General features: G+C 47.0%; 1 protein-coding gene across 1 annotated transcript in view; it reads left to right on the top strand.

Annotated features, from left to right (window-relative positions):
• The window catches only part of LOC106566049 (potassium voltage-gated channel subfamily D member 3), a 175371-nt gene that overhangs the window by 151189 nt on the left and 8697 nt on the right, over positions 1 to 15485 (top strand). Inside the window, exons 3-4 of the mRNA XM_014133856.2 lie at positions 2565 to 2733; positions 14918 to 15022. Coding sequence (XP_013989331.1) covers positions 2565 to 2733; positions 14918 to 15022 — 274 coding nt within the window. The remainder of the gene's footprint in view (positions 1 to 2564; positions 2734 to 14917; positions 15023 to 15485) is intronic.

The following is a 15485-nucleotide window of genomic DNA, read 5'->3' as shown; positions in this document are numbered from 1 at the left end:
AGGCCAAGTCATCTGATGCAGCACTCCATCACTCTCCTTCTTGGTCAAATATCCGCTACACAGGCTGGAGGTGTGTTGAGTCATTGTCCTGTTGAAAAACAAATGAAAGTCCCACGAAGCACAAACCAGATGGGATGGCGTATCGCTGCAGAAAGCTGTGGTAGCCGTGCTGGTTAAGTGTGCCTTGAATTCTAAATTAATCACTGACAATGTCACCAGCAAAGCACCCCCACACCATCACACATCCTCCTCCATGCTTCACGGTGGGAACCACGCATGCAGAGATCCTCCGTTCACCTACTCTGCGTCTCACAAAGACCAACGTAATTAGATCAGTAAAAATAAATATTTTGTCATACCCGTTGTATATGGTCTGATATATCACGGCTGTCAGCCAATCTGCATTCAGGGCTCAACCCACCCATGTTGTAATTGTGATGTTTTTTTTCTCTCAATTTTTGACTGCCTTTTTGTTTAATGTTTTACTCTATCCTTATTCCTGTTATTGTACTTAGTCTGTGTGGTGCACTTTGTCTGGTTGTCTATGTAACCCCTGTTAAAAGAAAATAACATTTTAATAAAAAGATCATTACAAAAAAACTACAAAAACTACCAAAAACGATTCAGACAATGAAACTGGCAGGAGACAGCTGAGCCATTGTGGCGAGACTTGCCTATATCTTCGCCACACACCCCTCCCCTTCTTCTTGTCTCAACATTTTAAATGATACTCAAGAAGACACTATCTTAACACATATTTTAGATCCTTTTCACTGACATCAGCAACTCAATAATCCGCTAGGCCTATTGCCAAGCACGCTACCCAAATTGCAGGCTTCCCAAATAGGCATAGGCCTACAAGCTTGAGATTTGAAACAATCCAGTTATTTTTTTAAAGAAGCTAATGATCCTCGATTCCTCTGTGGCTAAGTCATGCTTTCTGGAGAAAGTATTTCCATTTGCTTCCCTATTTGCTTCCCTGTTTTCATATCATCTTTCTTTCGTTGTCAAGAAGCCAAAGGCACAATCTCAGTCATATTAGCAACCCATCCTAGTTGTTGCATCTTTAGATTCCACTTTCTCAAAAGGCCGGTAAATTAAAATCTTCCCGGTCACGGAAACTCTGGTCTGTCATGAGTACTCTACTAACATACTTAGAGAGTATCCAAGCCAAGAATATTTGGCTGATAATTAGATTTAGACGTGACAACTGGAAAAAATGATGTTGCTTTACAGAAAAGTTATCATTAATATTATTCTCTCTCTCTCTCTCTCTCTCTCTCTCTCTCTATGCTTTTAATTGATCATAGTGAGCTTGAAGGCATTGCTCTGTTGTTTAGGAGAATACATGGAATACACAAGGAATACATTATGACAAAGGTTGGTGTTGTTCGGTAAAAAGGTCGTAAATAAATTGTCAGGATACATTTACAGTTGACTACAGATTTCTCAATCAGGGCAAATGACACAGGAAACAAAAGAAGTCACAGGAACATTACCTCTGATGATTGGTTTGCAGTGAAATATCACCTGGGCTGTGTGTGTCTGACATTCTCCAAACTCCACAACTTTATTTTACGTTTCTGTTTTTTTTGTTTATTGATTCAGAGTAGGTCTGCCAAATAAAACACTCTCAACCCCGTTAACCCCCACTTAACCTCCCCGCCCCACCACACACTTAGACCTCTGCTCCCGAGTTGTGAGCAGTGCATCTCAGTGCTAGAGGTGTCACTACAGACCCTGGTTCGATTCCAGGCTGTATCAAAACCGATTGGGAGTCCCATAGGGTGGCGGACAATTAGCCCAGCGTTGTCCGGGTTAGGGTTTGGCCGGGGTAGGCCGTCATTGTAAATAAGAATTTGTTCTTAACTGACTTGCCTAGTTAAATAAATAAACACACACACACCTCTGTTTTGGCGCAACTTCATGAGAGCTTGAACCTGAAGTCCCCATTGACAAAGTGATTTGTTCCTCTGTGCTCACCCTGCCTGCCCCTGAACTGACAAGAAAGGAGCTGTGCTGGCATGACTTTGTTGTGCCCTGTCTGAGCAGCCCAGATAGCGCCTCTATCTCGATGCCTCTCCCCACCTGTTACTAAGCTTGTCACTGCCTCCTCCACCTGTGTAATAAAATTAGCCTCAGCCGAAGGAACTGAGAGAGCAACACGTAATTGCATAGCAAGAAACGAATGGGAAGGTTGGGAATGAAAGAGAGTCGCTGTTGATATGGGTTTAGCCCCCAAGTCGAACAGTAGAGAGCGTCTCGGTACACAATACACAGACACACACACACACATACTCACACACACATAAACACACACACATACACACGCACGCACACATACCTACACACATACCTACACACACATAAACACACACATACATACACACACACAACCTGCTGAGATGCTAACCCTTTGGAAGGTCAAATGTACAGTTTCAGAACTGGAGATTGCATTTTAAATGTATCCAATACAGTATTTCATATTTTCTACTCTTTCTCTCTCCCTACTTCTCTCTCTCTTTCTCCCCCGCCCCTCTCTCTCTCTTTCTCTCTCTCTATAGTTACGGGGACATGGTGCCCAAGACGATCGCAGGGAAGATCTTTGGTTCTATCTGTTCTCTGAGCGGGGTGCTGGTAATCGCCCTACCTGTTCCCGTCATCGTGTCCAACTTTAGCCGCATCTATCACCAGAACCAGAGAGCTGACAAACGGCGTGCTCAGAAGGTACAGGTGAACACCATTCACCTGATGGATCACCTGCATCCGGCTGTAGGGAGGCAAGGGGTGTGTGTGTGTGTGTGTGTGTGTGTGTGTGTGTGTGTGTGTGTGTGTGTGTGTGTGTGTGTGTGTGTGTGTGTGTGTGTGTGTGTGTGTGTGTGTGTGTGTGTGTGTGTGCGCGACACCCCTCGCCCCCCTAACTTCAGAGGCTAGCCCCGGCCCGCTAGACCTCTGGCATGCAGCAGACAGACAGATGTGAGAGGTTACGCACTAGGAACTGCTGGGGGGTCGATGGGATGCCCTTGTTCCAGCATCTCACAATCAAACCACCATTTAGCAAAGGATCAATAGTTTAATGTCAGCAGCAAAGATCTGATGACAAATCTGCTCTGTTTGATGAAAGGACATTTTGGACATTTTCAGCTGGGTGTTCTCCCATTAAGTAGGTACTCAGTGTCTGAGTAGCAGATTTGTTTATTTATTTTTATTTCACCTTTATTTAACCAGGTAGGCTAGTTGAGAACAAGTTCTCATTTACAACTGCGACCTGGCCAAGAATAAAGCAAAGCAGTTCGACACATGCAACAACACAGAGTTACACATGGAATAAACAAACGTACAGTCAATAATACAGTAGAAAAAAGGAAAATCTATATACAGTGAGTGCAAATGAGGTAAGATAAGGGAGCTAAGGCAATAAATAGGCCATGGTGGCGAAGTAATTACAATATAGCAATTGGATACTGGAATGGTAGATGTGCAGAAGATTAATGTGCAAGTAGAGATACTGGGATGCAAAGGAGCAATATAAATAAATAAATAAATACAGTATGGGGATGAGGTAGTTGGATGGGCTGTTTACAGATGGGCTATGTACAGATGCAGTGATCTGTGAGCTGCTATGACAGCTGGTGCTTAAAGCTAGTGAGGGAGATATGGGTCTCCAGCTTCATTGATTTTTGCACTTCGTTCCAGTCATTGTCAGCAGAGAACTGGAAGGAAAGGCGGCCAAAGGAGGAATTGGCTTTGGGGGTGACCAGTGAGATATACCTGCTGGAGCACGTGCTACGGGTGGGTGCTGCTATGGTGATCAGTGTGCTGAGATAAGGCGGGGCTTTACCTAGCAGAGACTTGTAGATGACCTGGAGCCAGTGGGTTTGGCGACGAGTATGAAGCGATGGCCAGCCAACAAGCGAGTACAGGTCACAGTGGTGGATAATATATGGGGCTTTGGTGAAAAAACGGATGGCACTGTGATAAAATGCATCCAATTTGTTGAGTAGAGTGTTGGAGGCTATTTTATAGATGACATTGCCGAAGTCGAGGATCGGTAGGATGGTCAGTTTTACAAGGGTATGTTTGGCAGCATGAGTGAAGGATGCTTTGTTGCGAAATAGGAAGCCGATTCTAGATTTTATTTTGGATTGGAGATGCTTAATGTGAGTCTGGAAGGAGACTTTACAGTCTAGCCAGACACCTAGGTATTTGTAGTTGTCCACATATTCTAAGTCTGAACCGTCCAGAGTAGTGATGCTGGACGGGTGGGCAGGTGCGGGCTGTGGTCGGTTGAAGAGCATGCACTTAGTTTTACTTGCATTTAAGAGCAGTTGGAGGCCACGGAACGAGAGTTGTATGGCATTGAAGCTCGTCTGGAGGTTAGTTAACACAGTGTGCAAAGAAGGGCCAGAAGTATTCAGAATGGGGTCGTCTGCGTAGAGGTGGATCAGAGAATCACCAGCAGCGAGAGCGACATCATTGATGTATACAGAGAAGAGAGTCGGCCCGAGAATTGAACCCTGTGGCATCCCCATAGAGACTGCAAGAGGTCCGGACAACAGGCCCTCCGATTTGACACACTGAACTCTATCAGAGAAGTAGTTGGTGAACCAGGCGAGGCAATCATTTGAGAAACCAAGTCTGCCAATAAGAATGTGGTGATTGACAGAGTCGAAAGCCTTGGCCAGGTCGATGAATACGGCTGCACAGTAATGTCTCTTATTGACGGCGGTTATGATATCGTTTAGGACCTTGAGCGTGGCTGAGGTGCACCCATGACCAGCTCTGAAACCAGATTGCATAGCGGAGAAGGTACGGTGGGATTTGAAATTGTCTGTAATCTGTTTGTTGACTTGGCTTTCGGAGACCTTAGAAAGGCAGGGTAGGATACATATAGGTCTGTAGCAATTTGGGTCTAGAGTGTCTCCCCCTTTGAAGAGGGGGATGACCGCGGCAGCTTTCCAATCTTTGGGAATCTCAGACGATACGAAAGAGAGGTTGAACAGGCTAGTAATAGGGGTGGCAACAATTTCGGCAGATAATTTTAGAAAGAGAGGGTCCAGATTGTCTAGCCTGGCTGAGATGTATGGGTCCAGGTTTTGCAGTTCTTTAAGAACTTCAGCTATTTGGGTGAAGGAGAAATGGGGGAGGCTTGGGCGAGTTGCTGTGGGGAGTGCAGGGCTGTTGACCGGGGTAGGGGTAGCCGGGTGCAAAGCATGGTCAGCCGTAGAAAAATGCTTATTGAAATTCTCAATTATTGTGGATTTATCGGTGGTGACAGTGTTTCCTAGCCTCAGTGCAGTGGGCAGCTGGGAGGAGGTGCTCTTATTCTCCATGGACTTTACAGTGTCCCAGAACTTTTTTGAGTTTGTGCTACAGGATGCAAATTTATGCTTGAAAAAGCTAGCCTTAGCTTTCCTAACTGCCTGTGTATATTTGTTCCTGACTTCCCTGAAAAGTTGCATATCACGGGGGCTATTCGATGCTAATGCAGAATGCCACAGGATGTTTTTGTGCTGGTCAAGGGCAGTCAGGTCTGGAGAGAACCAAGGGCTATATCTGTTCCTGGTTCTACATTTTTTGAAAGGGGCATGCTTATTTAAGATGGTGAGGAAGACACTTTTAAAGAATGACCAGGCATCCTCTACTGACGGTATGAGGTCAATATCCTTCCAGGATACCCGGGCCAGGTCGATTAGGAAGGCCTGCTCGCTGTAATGTTTTAGGGAGCGTTTGATAGTGATGAGGGGTGGCCGTTTGACCGCAGACCCATTACGGATGCAGGCAATGAGGCAGTGATTGCTGAGATCTTGGTTGAAAACAGCAGAGGTGTATTTGGAGGGCAAGTTGGTTAGGATGATATCTATGAGGGTGCCCGTGTTTACGGATTCATAGATAATTTGTGAGAGATTCAGGGCATCAAGCTTAGATTGTAGGATGGCTGGGGTGTTAAGCATGTCCCAGTTTAGGTCACCTAGCAGCACTAGCTCTGAAGATAGATGGGGGGCAATCAGTTCACATATGGTGTCCAGGGCACAGCTGGGGGCAGAGGGTGGACTATAGCAAGCGGCAACGGTGAGAGACTTGTTTCTGGAAAGGTGGATTTTTAAAAGTAGAAGCTCGAAATGTTTGGGTACAGACATAGTAAGACAGAACTCTGCAGGCTATCTCTGCAGTAGATTGCAACACCGCCCCCTTTGGCAGTTCTATCTTGTCTGAAAATGTTATAGTTAGGGATGGACATTTCTGGGTTGTTGGTGGTCTTCCTGAGCCAGGATTCAGACATGGCAAGGTCATCCGGGTTGGCAGAGTGTGCTAGGGCAATGAATACAACAAACTTAGGCTTCTAATGTTAACATGCATGAAACCAAGGCTTTTAGGGTTACAGAAGTCAGCGAATGATAGCGCCTGGGGAATGGGAGTGGAGCTAGGCACTGCAGGGCCTGGATTAACCTCCACATCACCAGAGGAACAGAGGAGGAGTAGGATAAGGGTACGGCTAAAGGCTAAAATAACTGGTTGTCTAGTACGTTCAGAACAGAGAGTAAAAGGAGCAGATTTCTGTGCACAGTAGAATAGATTCAAGGCATAATGTACAGACAACGGTATGGTAGGATGTGGATACAGTGAGGGTAAACCTGTGCATAGAGTGACGATGAAAGAGATATTGTCCCTAGAAATATCATTTAAACCAGGTGATGTCACTGCATGTGTGGTAGGTGGAACTAAGGTGTTAAATAAGGCGTATTGAGCAGGGCTAGAGGCTCTACAGTGAAATAAGGCAATAAATACTAACCAAAACAGCAATGGACAAGGCATATTGACGTTAGCGAGAGGCATGCGTAGCCGAGTGATAATAGGAATCCAGTGAGTGGGGATAGCAAGCTAACAGAAGGGCCTTGGAGGGACGACGCGACGGAAGAAAGTCTGTTGTGGCCCCCTTGTGCTATTACATCGGCAGGCGGATCAGCAGGGCTCCGTGTGGTAAACCAGGCCAATTGGCAGAATAGGTATAGTCACCAAAGAATTTGACCGGAGGGCCTCTTAAGCTAACAGTCCAATTTTCTCTGACAGCTAGCAGGTCACGGCTAGCATGCTAGCGGATGGGGTTTCAGGTGATGAAGCGACGGCGGAGCCAGTTGAGAAAATCCCCATCGGGCGAATCACGTCGGTGGTCCAGTCGTGATGAGTCGGTGGGGGTCCAAGCCAGTTGGTAAAAAGAGGTATTGTAGCCCAAGTAGTGGCTGATGGACCTCTTTGGCTAGCTGGGAGATGGGCCTAGCAAGGCTAGCTCCAGGCTAATTGGTTATTGCTTCGGGACAGTGACGTTAGCCAGGAGTGGCCACTCGAATAGCAGTTAGCTAGCTGCGGTGATCCAGGTGAAGAACGAAAAAAAAAGGTTCAGAGCTTGCGGTAGGATTCCGGAGATATGGTGAAAAATAAGTCTGAATTGCTCTGGTTTAAGTCGCGCTGTGCAGACTGGTGAGAGTTGTCCGTGCTAAAGGTAGCTGATGACCGCTAGCAGTGGCTAGCTGACTACTAGCTAGTAGCTAGTTAGCTGGCTAGCATCTGTTGGGGTTCTGGTTCAGGCGACAGTGCAGACGACGGATCAGCAGGGCTCCATATGGTGGGTATAGTGGCCAAAGAATTTGTCCGATGGGCCTCTTAAGCTAACAGTCCGATGTACTTTAGACAGCTAGCGGGCCGTGGCTAACTAGTGGCCAGTTAGCTGGTAGCCAGTTAGCTAGCTTTTGATGAGTTGATGAGTTCTTAAGTATAAAAATAGCAGACATTGGGTGAGGCGGGTTGCAGGAGAGTATATTCAGTCCGTAGATAGAAAGTGAAATTAAAATATTAAATATACAGTGGGGGAAAAAAGTTTTGATCCCCTGCTGATTTTTTAAGTTTGCCCACTTACAAAGAAATTATCAGTCTATAATTTTAATCGTAGGTTTATTTGAACAGTGAGAGACAGAAAAACGCATTTCAAAAATGTTATAAAATGATTTGCATTTTAATGAGGGAAATAGTATTTGATCCCTCTGCAAAACATGACTTAGTACTTGGTGGCAAAACCCTTGTTGGCAATCACAGAGGTCAGATGTTTCTTGTAGTTAGCCACCAGGTTTGCACACATCTCAGGAGGGATTTTGTCCCACTCCTCTTTGCAGATCTTCTCCAAGTCATTAAGGTTTCAAGGCTGACGTTTGGCAACTCGAACCTTCAGCACCCTCCACAGATTTTCTATGGGATTAAGGTCTGGAGACTGGCTAGGCCACTCCAGGACCTTAATGTGCTCCTTCTTGAGCCACTCCTTTGTTGCCTTGGCCGTGTGTTTTGGGTCATTGTCATGCTGGAATACCCATCCATGACCCATTTTCAATGCCCTGGCTGAGGGAAGGAGGTTTTCACCCAAGATTTGACGGTACATGGCCCCGTCCATCGTCCCTTTGATGCGGTGAAGTTGTCCTGTCCCCTTAGCAGAAAAACACCCCCAAAGCATAATGTTTCCACCTCCATGTTTGACGGTGGAGATGGTGTTCTTGGGGTCATAGGCAGCATTCCTCCTCCTCCAAACACAGCGAGTTGAGTTGATGTCAAAGAGCTCCATTTTGGTCTCATCTGACCACAACACTTTCACCAGTTGTCCTCTGAGTCATTCAGATGTTCATTGGCAGACTTCAGATGGGCCTGTATATGTATTCTTGAGCAGGGGGACCTTGCGGGCGCTGCAGGATTTCAGTCCTTCACGGCGTAGTGTGTTACCAATTGTTTTCTTGGTGACTATGGTCCCAGCTGCCTTGAGATCATTGACAAGATCCTCCCGTGTAGTTCTGGGCTGATTCCTCACCGTTCTCATGATCATTGCAACTCCACAAGGTGAGATCTTGCATGGAGCCCCAGGCCGAGGGATATTGACATTTCTTTTGTGTTTCTTCCATTTGCGAATAATTGCACCAACTGTTGTCACCTTCTCACCAAGCTGCTTGGCGATGGTCTTGTAGCCCATTCCAGCCTTGTGTAGGTCTACAATCTTGTCCCTGACATCCTTGGAGAGCTCTTTGGTCTTGGCCATGGTGGAGAGTTTGGAATCTGATTGATTGATTGCTTCTGTGGACAGGTGTCTTTTTTTAAAGGTAACAAGCTGCGGTTAGGAGCACTCGCTTTAAGAGTGTGCTCCTAATCTCAGCTCGTTACCTGTATAAAAGACACCTGGGAGCCAGAAATCTTTCTGATTGAGAGGGGGTCAAATACTTATTTCCCTCGTTAAAATGCAAATCAATTTATAACATTTTTGACATGCGATTTTCTGGATATTTTTGTTGTTATTCTGTTTCTCACTGTTCAAATAAACCTACCATTAAAATTATAGACTGATCCTTTCTTTGTCAAGGGGCAAACGTACAAAATCAGCAGAGGCTCAAATACTTTTCCCCCCCACTGTATATACGAAAAAAAACAAGGAAAAACGATGTTTACAAGGGACAGGCAGGGACAAGACAAAAACACACGTCCGACTGCTACGCTTTCAACCTGCACACATCCTGTGTGTTCTCAGAGTGCCTGGGAGAGAGACCCTCTACAGGTGCTCTGACCATACCCACTAAACGCTAAGTACACACACACACCAAGCATTAAGTGGCAGTGCCTAACCACTCTCACCACAGCCCCAGTGGTGTTGACCTTTCATAAAAAGATACGAGTCCATCAAGGCAGAGTGTAGTTCAGTCCAGTATGAGGTTACGCTCCTCAGGTTACACTCCTCAGGTTACACTCCTGAGGTTACACTCCTGAGGTTACACTCCTGAGGTTACACTCCTGAGGTTACACTCCTCAGGTTACACTCCTCAGGTTACACTCCTGAAGTTACACTCAACAGGTTACACTCAACAGGTTACACTCCTCAGGTTACACTCCTGAGGTTACACTCCTGAGGTTACACTCCTGGGGTTACACTCCTGGGGTTACACTCCTGGGGTTACACTCCTGGGGTTACACTCCTCAGGTTACACTCCTGTCGTCACACTCCTGTCGTCACACTCCTGTCGTCACACTCCTGAAGTTACACTCCTGTCGTCACACTCCTGAGGTTACACTCCTGTCGTCACACTCCTGAGGTCACACTCCTGAGGTTACACTCCTGAGGTTACACTCCTGAGGTTACACTCCTGAGGTTACACTCCTGAGGTTACACTCCTGTGGTTACACTCCTCAGGTTACACTCCTGTCGTCACACTCCTGAGGTTACACTCCTCAGGTTACACTCCTGTCGTCACACTCCTCAGGTTACACTCCTCAGGTTACACTCCTCAGGTTACACTCCTGAGGTTACACTCCTGTGGTTACACTCCTCAGGTTACACTCCTGTCGTCACACTCCTGAGGTTACACTCCTGTCGTCACACTCCTGAGGTTACACTCCTCAGGTTACACTCCTGTGGTTACACTCCTGTGGTTACACTCCTGAGGTTACACTCCTGAGGTCACACTCCTGAGGTCACACTCCTGAGGTCACACTCCTGTGGTCACACTCCTGTGGTCACACTCTTGTGGTCACACTCCTCAGGTCACACTCCTCAGGTCACACTCCTCAGGTCAAATGTTAAGGCAAATAGCTAGTGTATGCTTTCCTATGGTCTTCTACAGTGAGTAGCATTGTCATTTTATCTTCTAACACTGCAGTGGAAACATGTCATAGACATGGTGCTAATCAGTCTCTAAAGACTGTCCCTGACGACCTCCTGCCCCGTATCTGCTAACAGTTATTACTCTCTTGTGCCAAGCTCCTGAAATGTGCACTACATGCACCTTCAAACTGGGCACACACTGGTTGAATCAACGTTGTTTCCATTTCATTCCTATAAAATTTCATTTAACCAACGTGGAATAGATGTTGAACTGACGTCTGTGCCCGGTGGGTTGGTCCACGTGCGCTGACGAGACAGAGCGGGTGTCTCTCAAATTAGCCGTGTTCACCTCTCCCTCCCTCCCCCTCATCCATCTTCATCCCGATTTAATAGCGGGCTGGCTGCTCCAGGCTCCCAGTACAATTAGCTGGCCGTCTGGGGCCAACACTGTAAAAAAACAAACTTCTCATGTATCCTATCCTGTCTTCCTCGTCCTAGTACAGACCTTTAACTTCATCTAGCAGACAGGCGGATAGTTATTCTATTATCATAGTTAAGTAAAGTACAATAATATGTAGGAAGGGTATAAGAAGATTGGTATTGTTACACATCAACCCTGTGTGGTGGGCTCCCCTAATGCATCATCCCATTTACTCTAACTGAGGGTCGCCACTAGCTTGACTAGCCACACAAAGAAGACAAGTAGAACTTTGTGGCGTGTCTTATTCACTGGTGAAATGCTACTGAAGCCCTAGTGACAACGATCCATCAGGGCCAGAGAGAGACAGTGTGCCTTCAGGACCAGAGAGAGACAGTGTGCCGTCAGGGCCAGAGAGAGACAGTGTGCCGTCAGGACCAGAGAGAGACAGTGTGCCGTCAGGACCAGAGAGACAGTGTGCCGTCAGGGCCAGAGAGAGACAGTGTGCCGTCAGGGCCAGAGAGAGACAGTGTGCCTTCAGGACCAGAGAGAGACAGTGTGCCGTCAGGACCAGAGAGACAGTGTGCCGTCAGGGCCAGAGAGAGACAGTGTGCTGTCAGGGCCAGAGAGAGACAGTGTGCCATCAGGGCCAGAGAGAGACAGTGTGCCTTCAGGACCAGAGAGAGACAGTGTGCCGTCAGGACCAGAGAGACAGTGTGCCGTCAGGGCCAGAGAGAGACAGTGTGCTGTCAGGGCCAGAGAGAGACAGTGTGCCGTCAGGGCCAGAGAGAGACAGTGTGCTGTCAGGGCCAGAGAGAGACAGTGTGCCGTCAGGGCCAGAGAGAGACAGTGTGCCGTCAGGGCCAGAGAGAGACAGTGTGCCGTCAGGGCCAGAGAGAGACAGTGTGCCGTCAGGGCCAGAGAGAGACAGTGTGCCGTCAGGGCCAGAGAGAGACAGTGTGCCGTCAGGGCCAGAGAGAGACAGTGTGCCGTCAGGGCCAGAGAGAGACAGTGTGCCGTCAGGGCCAGAGAGAGACAGTGTGCCGTCAGGGCCAGAGAGAGACAGTGTGCCGTCAGGACCAGAGAGAGACAGTGTGCCGTCAGGGCCAGAGAGAGACAGTGTGCCGTCAGGGCCAGAGAGAGACAGTGTGCCGTCAGGGCCAGAGAGAGACAGTGTGCCGTCAGGGCCAGAGAGAGACAGTGTGCCGTCAGGGCCAGAGAGAGACAGTGTGAGCTCCATTAGATTAGCTCAGACCAACACTTTGCTCAGAGAAGACTATTACTTAACTCTTGGGCTGTGGCTGTAGCTGGGCTGTGGCTGTGGATGAGCTGTGGCTGGGCTTTGGCTGTGGATGAGCTGTGGCTGGGCTGTGGCTGTGGCTGGGCTGTGGCTGGGCTGTGGCTGTGGCTGGGCTGTGGCTGTGGCGTGGCTGTGGCTGTGGCTGGGCTGTGGCTGGGCTGTGGCTGTGGCTGTGGCTGGGCTGTGGCTGAGGCTGGGGCTGTGGCTGTGGCTGGGCTGTGGCTGTGGCTGTGGCTGTGGCTGTGGCTGTGGCTGGGCTGTGGCTGGGCTGTGGCTGGGCTGTGGCTGGGGCTGGGCTGTGGCTGGGCTGTGGCTGGGCTGTGGCTGGGCTGTGGCTGGGCTGTGGCTGGGCTGTGGCTGGGCTGTGGCTGGGCTGTGGCTGGGCTGTGGCTGGGGCTGCAGTATGGCCACAGCTGAATGAGTGAAACATCCACTCCCCCAGACAGCACAGAGTGAAGAGAGATGGAAGGAAGTTGAACAGGATTCAGTTTGAAAGGTTTTTGTTCTTTGTTTTTTTGTTAAAGAAACCATCAGTGCACATCACCCACATTTCCAAAGCCTCCTTTCAGTTAGATACTGCTCCAGTTTTTTATTTATTCATTTCAGTTTTTCCTACATCAAATGAAGCCTTTCATCAACATGTCTGAGTAAAGCAAATTACATGAGACAGGCAGCCTGCTCACTTAAATGACATGTCCTATATTTCCCACTGGTGAGGGCCAGAGAAAGCAGCAGCATGGAAGTGCTGGCCTGTTCCCGGATCTGTTTGTGCTGTCTTGTCAATGACATAGGAGTTGGCAAGATAGTACAAACAGATCTGGGACCAGGCTACAGGTTCTGGCTCTGTCACACATATCCCCACGCTCTGTAATCCCCAAGGACAGTACAGGTTGTCTCACAGGTTGAATCACCAAACCTCTAAACCAGCAAATGGGTTTCATTACATCACAGGAATCTTCTGGGAGAAGTGATGCTCCAACTCTTTTTAGGATTTCTAAAGTGTGTTTGTGCAAAGTGTTCGACCGGATCAAGGTTAAAGAAATTACACTCACCTTGAACGATTGAAAAGTACATTAGACTGTTACAGTGCCGTTGGAAAGTATTCAGACCCCTTGACTTTTTCCACATTTTGTTACGTTATTGCCTTATTCTAAACTTGATTAAATAGTTTTTCTTCCTCATCAATCTACACACAATACCCCATCATCACAAAGCAAAAACAGGTTTTTAGAATGTTTTGCTAATTTACATATTTAAAGAAAAACAGATATCAAATTTACATAAGTATTCAGACCCTTTACTCTGTACTTTGTTGAAGCACCTTTGGCAGCGATAACAGCCTCAAGTCTTCTTGGGTAGGATGCTACAAGCTTGGCACACCTGTATTTGGGGAGTTTCTCCCATGCTTCTCTGCAGATCCTCTCAAGCTCTGTCAGGTTGAATGGGGATGGTTACTGCACAGCTATTTTCATGTCTCTTCAAAGATGTTCGATCGGGTTCAAGTCCGGGCTCTGGCTGAGCCACTCAAGGACATTCAGAGACTTGCCCTGAAGCCACTCCTGCGTTGTCTTGGCTGTGTGCTTAGGGTCGTTGTCCTGTTGGAAGGTTGAACCTTCACCCCAGCCTGAGGTCCTGAGCGCTCTGGAGCAGGTTTTCATCAAGGAACTCTCTGTACTTTGCTCCGTTCATCTTTGCCTCGATCCTGACTAGTCTCCAAGTCCCTGCCACTGAAAAACATCCCCACAGCATGATGCTGCCACCACCAAGTCAAGGGGTCTGAATACATCCCAAAGGTAGTCACTTGAATCTCACCTTTTTTTCTCTCCCCTGTGATCTCGATGTACTATTTTATTAACCAATAACTTGACTTATGATTCCGTCATAGAGATGGAGAATGAATCATGATTGCTGAGAGAAAACGACAGTATTTAAAGAGACTATGAGAGGAAAACCTGCTGCTTTAGCTACAAGGGAGACTGGGGTTGAAGGATAGCTTGATTCATTGTGCTATGAACAGGACTGAAAAAGAGATGAATCACCACCATTTACCATACTGTATAGCCGTTTCATAAGTCACGGACACACCAAGATCAAGGAAAGATCGTTAGGATTTAGAACAAGAGAGAACTTTGGAAGTCCTGCATTGATTGACAGACTCAAAACTCACCTACCATAATGTCCTTCATCATGTTCTTCATCATCATTATCACCATTTCAATGTTTTTACACTGATAGATTTAGCAGCTAGTTTTAATTGCTTATTTTTAATTTCCGTCTACAATTAGCTTTTGTTTTTCTTTTTTTGTGTATAGTTATGCCCCACCAAGGATCAAATGGAAAGTGCCTCAGTATCCTACCAAAAACAGAAATTGCACTAACATGAAATAGATCATAATAGCTAACATGAAATAGATCGAACCCTAGGAAACTCTAAACCCTTTCAAGCCATAATAATACGAGGCATCATTTTACATCATCCAGGGAAGGGGTGATGAGGCTGCACATTCTCACCATTAGATGATAAGACATTTCTCATCCTTGTCTGGGTCTGACATGTTAACCTCTCCCCACACAGAAAGCCAGACTGGCCAGGATAAGAATAGCCCAGGCGGGCAGCTCCTGCACGGGCTTCCTCCAGAGCAAACGCAATGACCTCCTCAACGACCTGCTGGAGCTCACGGTAAGGCTCCCATTTGACCTCTGAGGGCCCAAGACTGCATTAGCCCACTGAGCTAAAGGACCCAGTCCTAGTTTGAAATATGCACATGTCACCAACTAGGTTTGAACCCAGGATATCTGGTGAATACCACAAGGCTGAGTTAGCCCGCTGAGCTAAAGCTCAAGCATGTCAGTTTTAGTGCTCTCTGTTGTCTTGTGTCTTCTTTCAGTTCACCAGTCTGTTGTGTCTTGTTTTCCAGGTAATGAAGCCTAGTCAGGCATGTTGTCTTCTCTGTAGCCCTAATTAAACATGGTCAGAAGGGAGAAGGAAAACTGTTATTATGTTTTTGTCACTCTTTGTTATTGTCCATGAATGTGCTGGCTGCTACATTGAAAGATTACAGTAGCAAATGGCTCTAAATTATGTCATCGATTTAGCAGGAATTAGTTTGCGTTGTGGGAGAAATTAAATTATATTAGTATTA

Source organism: Salmo salar, chromosome ssa12 (genome assembly GCF_905237065.1).
Source record: "Salmo salar chromosome ssa12, Ssal_v3.1, whole genome shotgun sequence".
NCBI classification, from domain to species: Eukaryota; Metazoa; Chordata; class Actinopteri; order Salmoniformes; family Salmonidae; genus Salmo; species Salmo salar.
The sequence above is the reverse complement of the archived record's forward strand: the minus strand, read 5'-3'. Positions and strand labels throughout refer to the sequence as shown.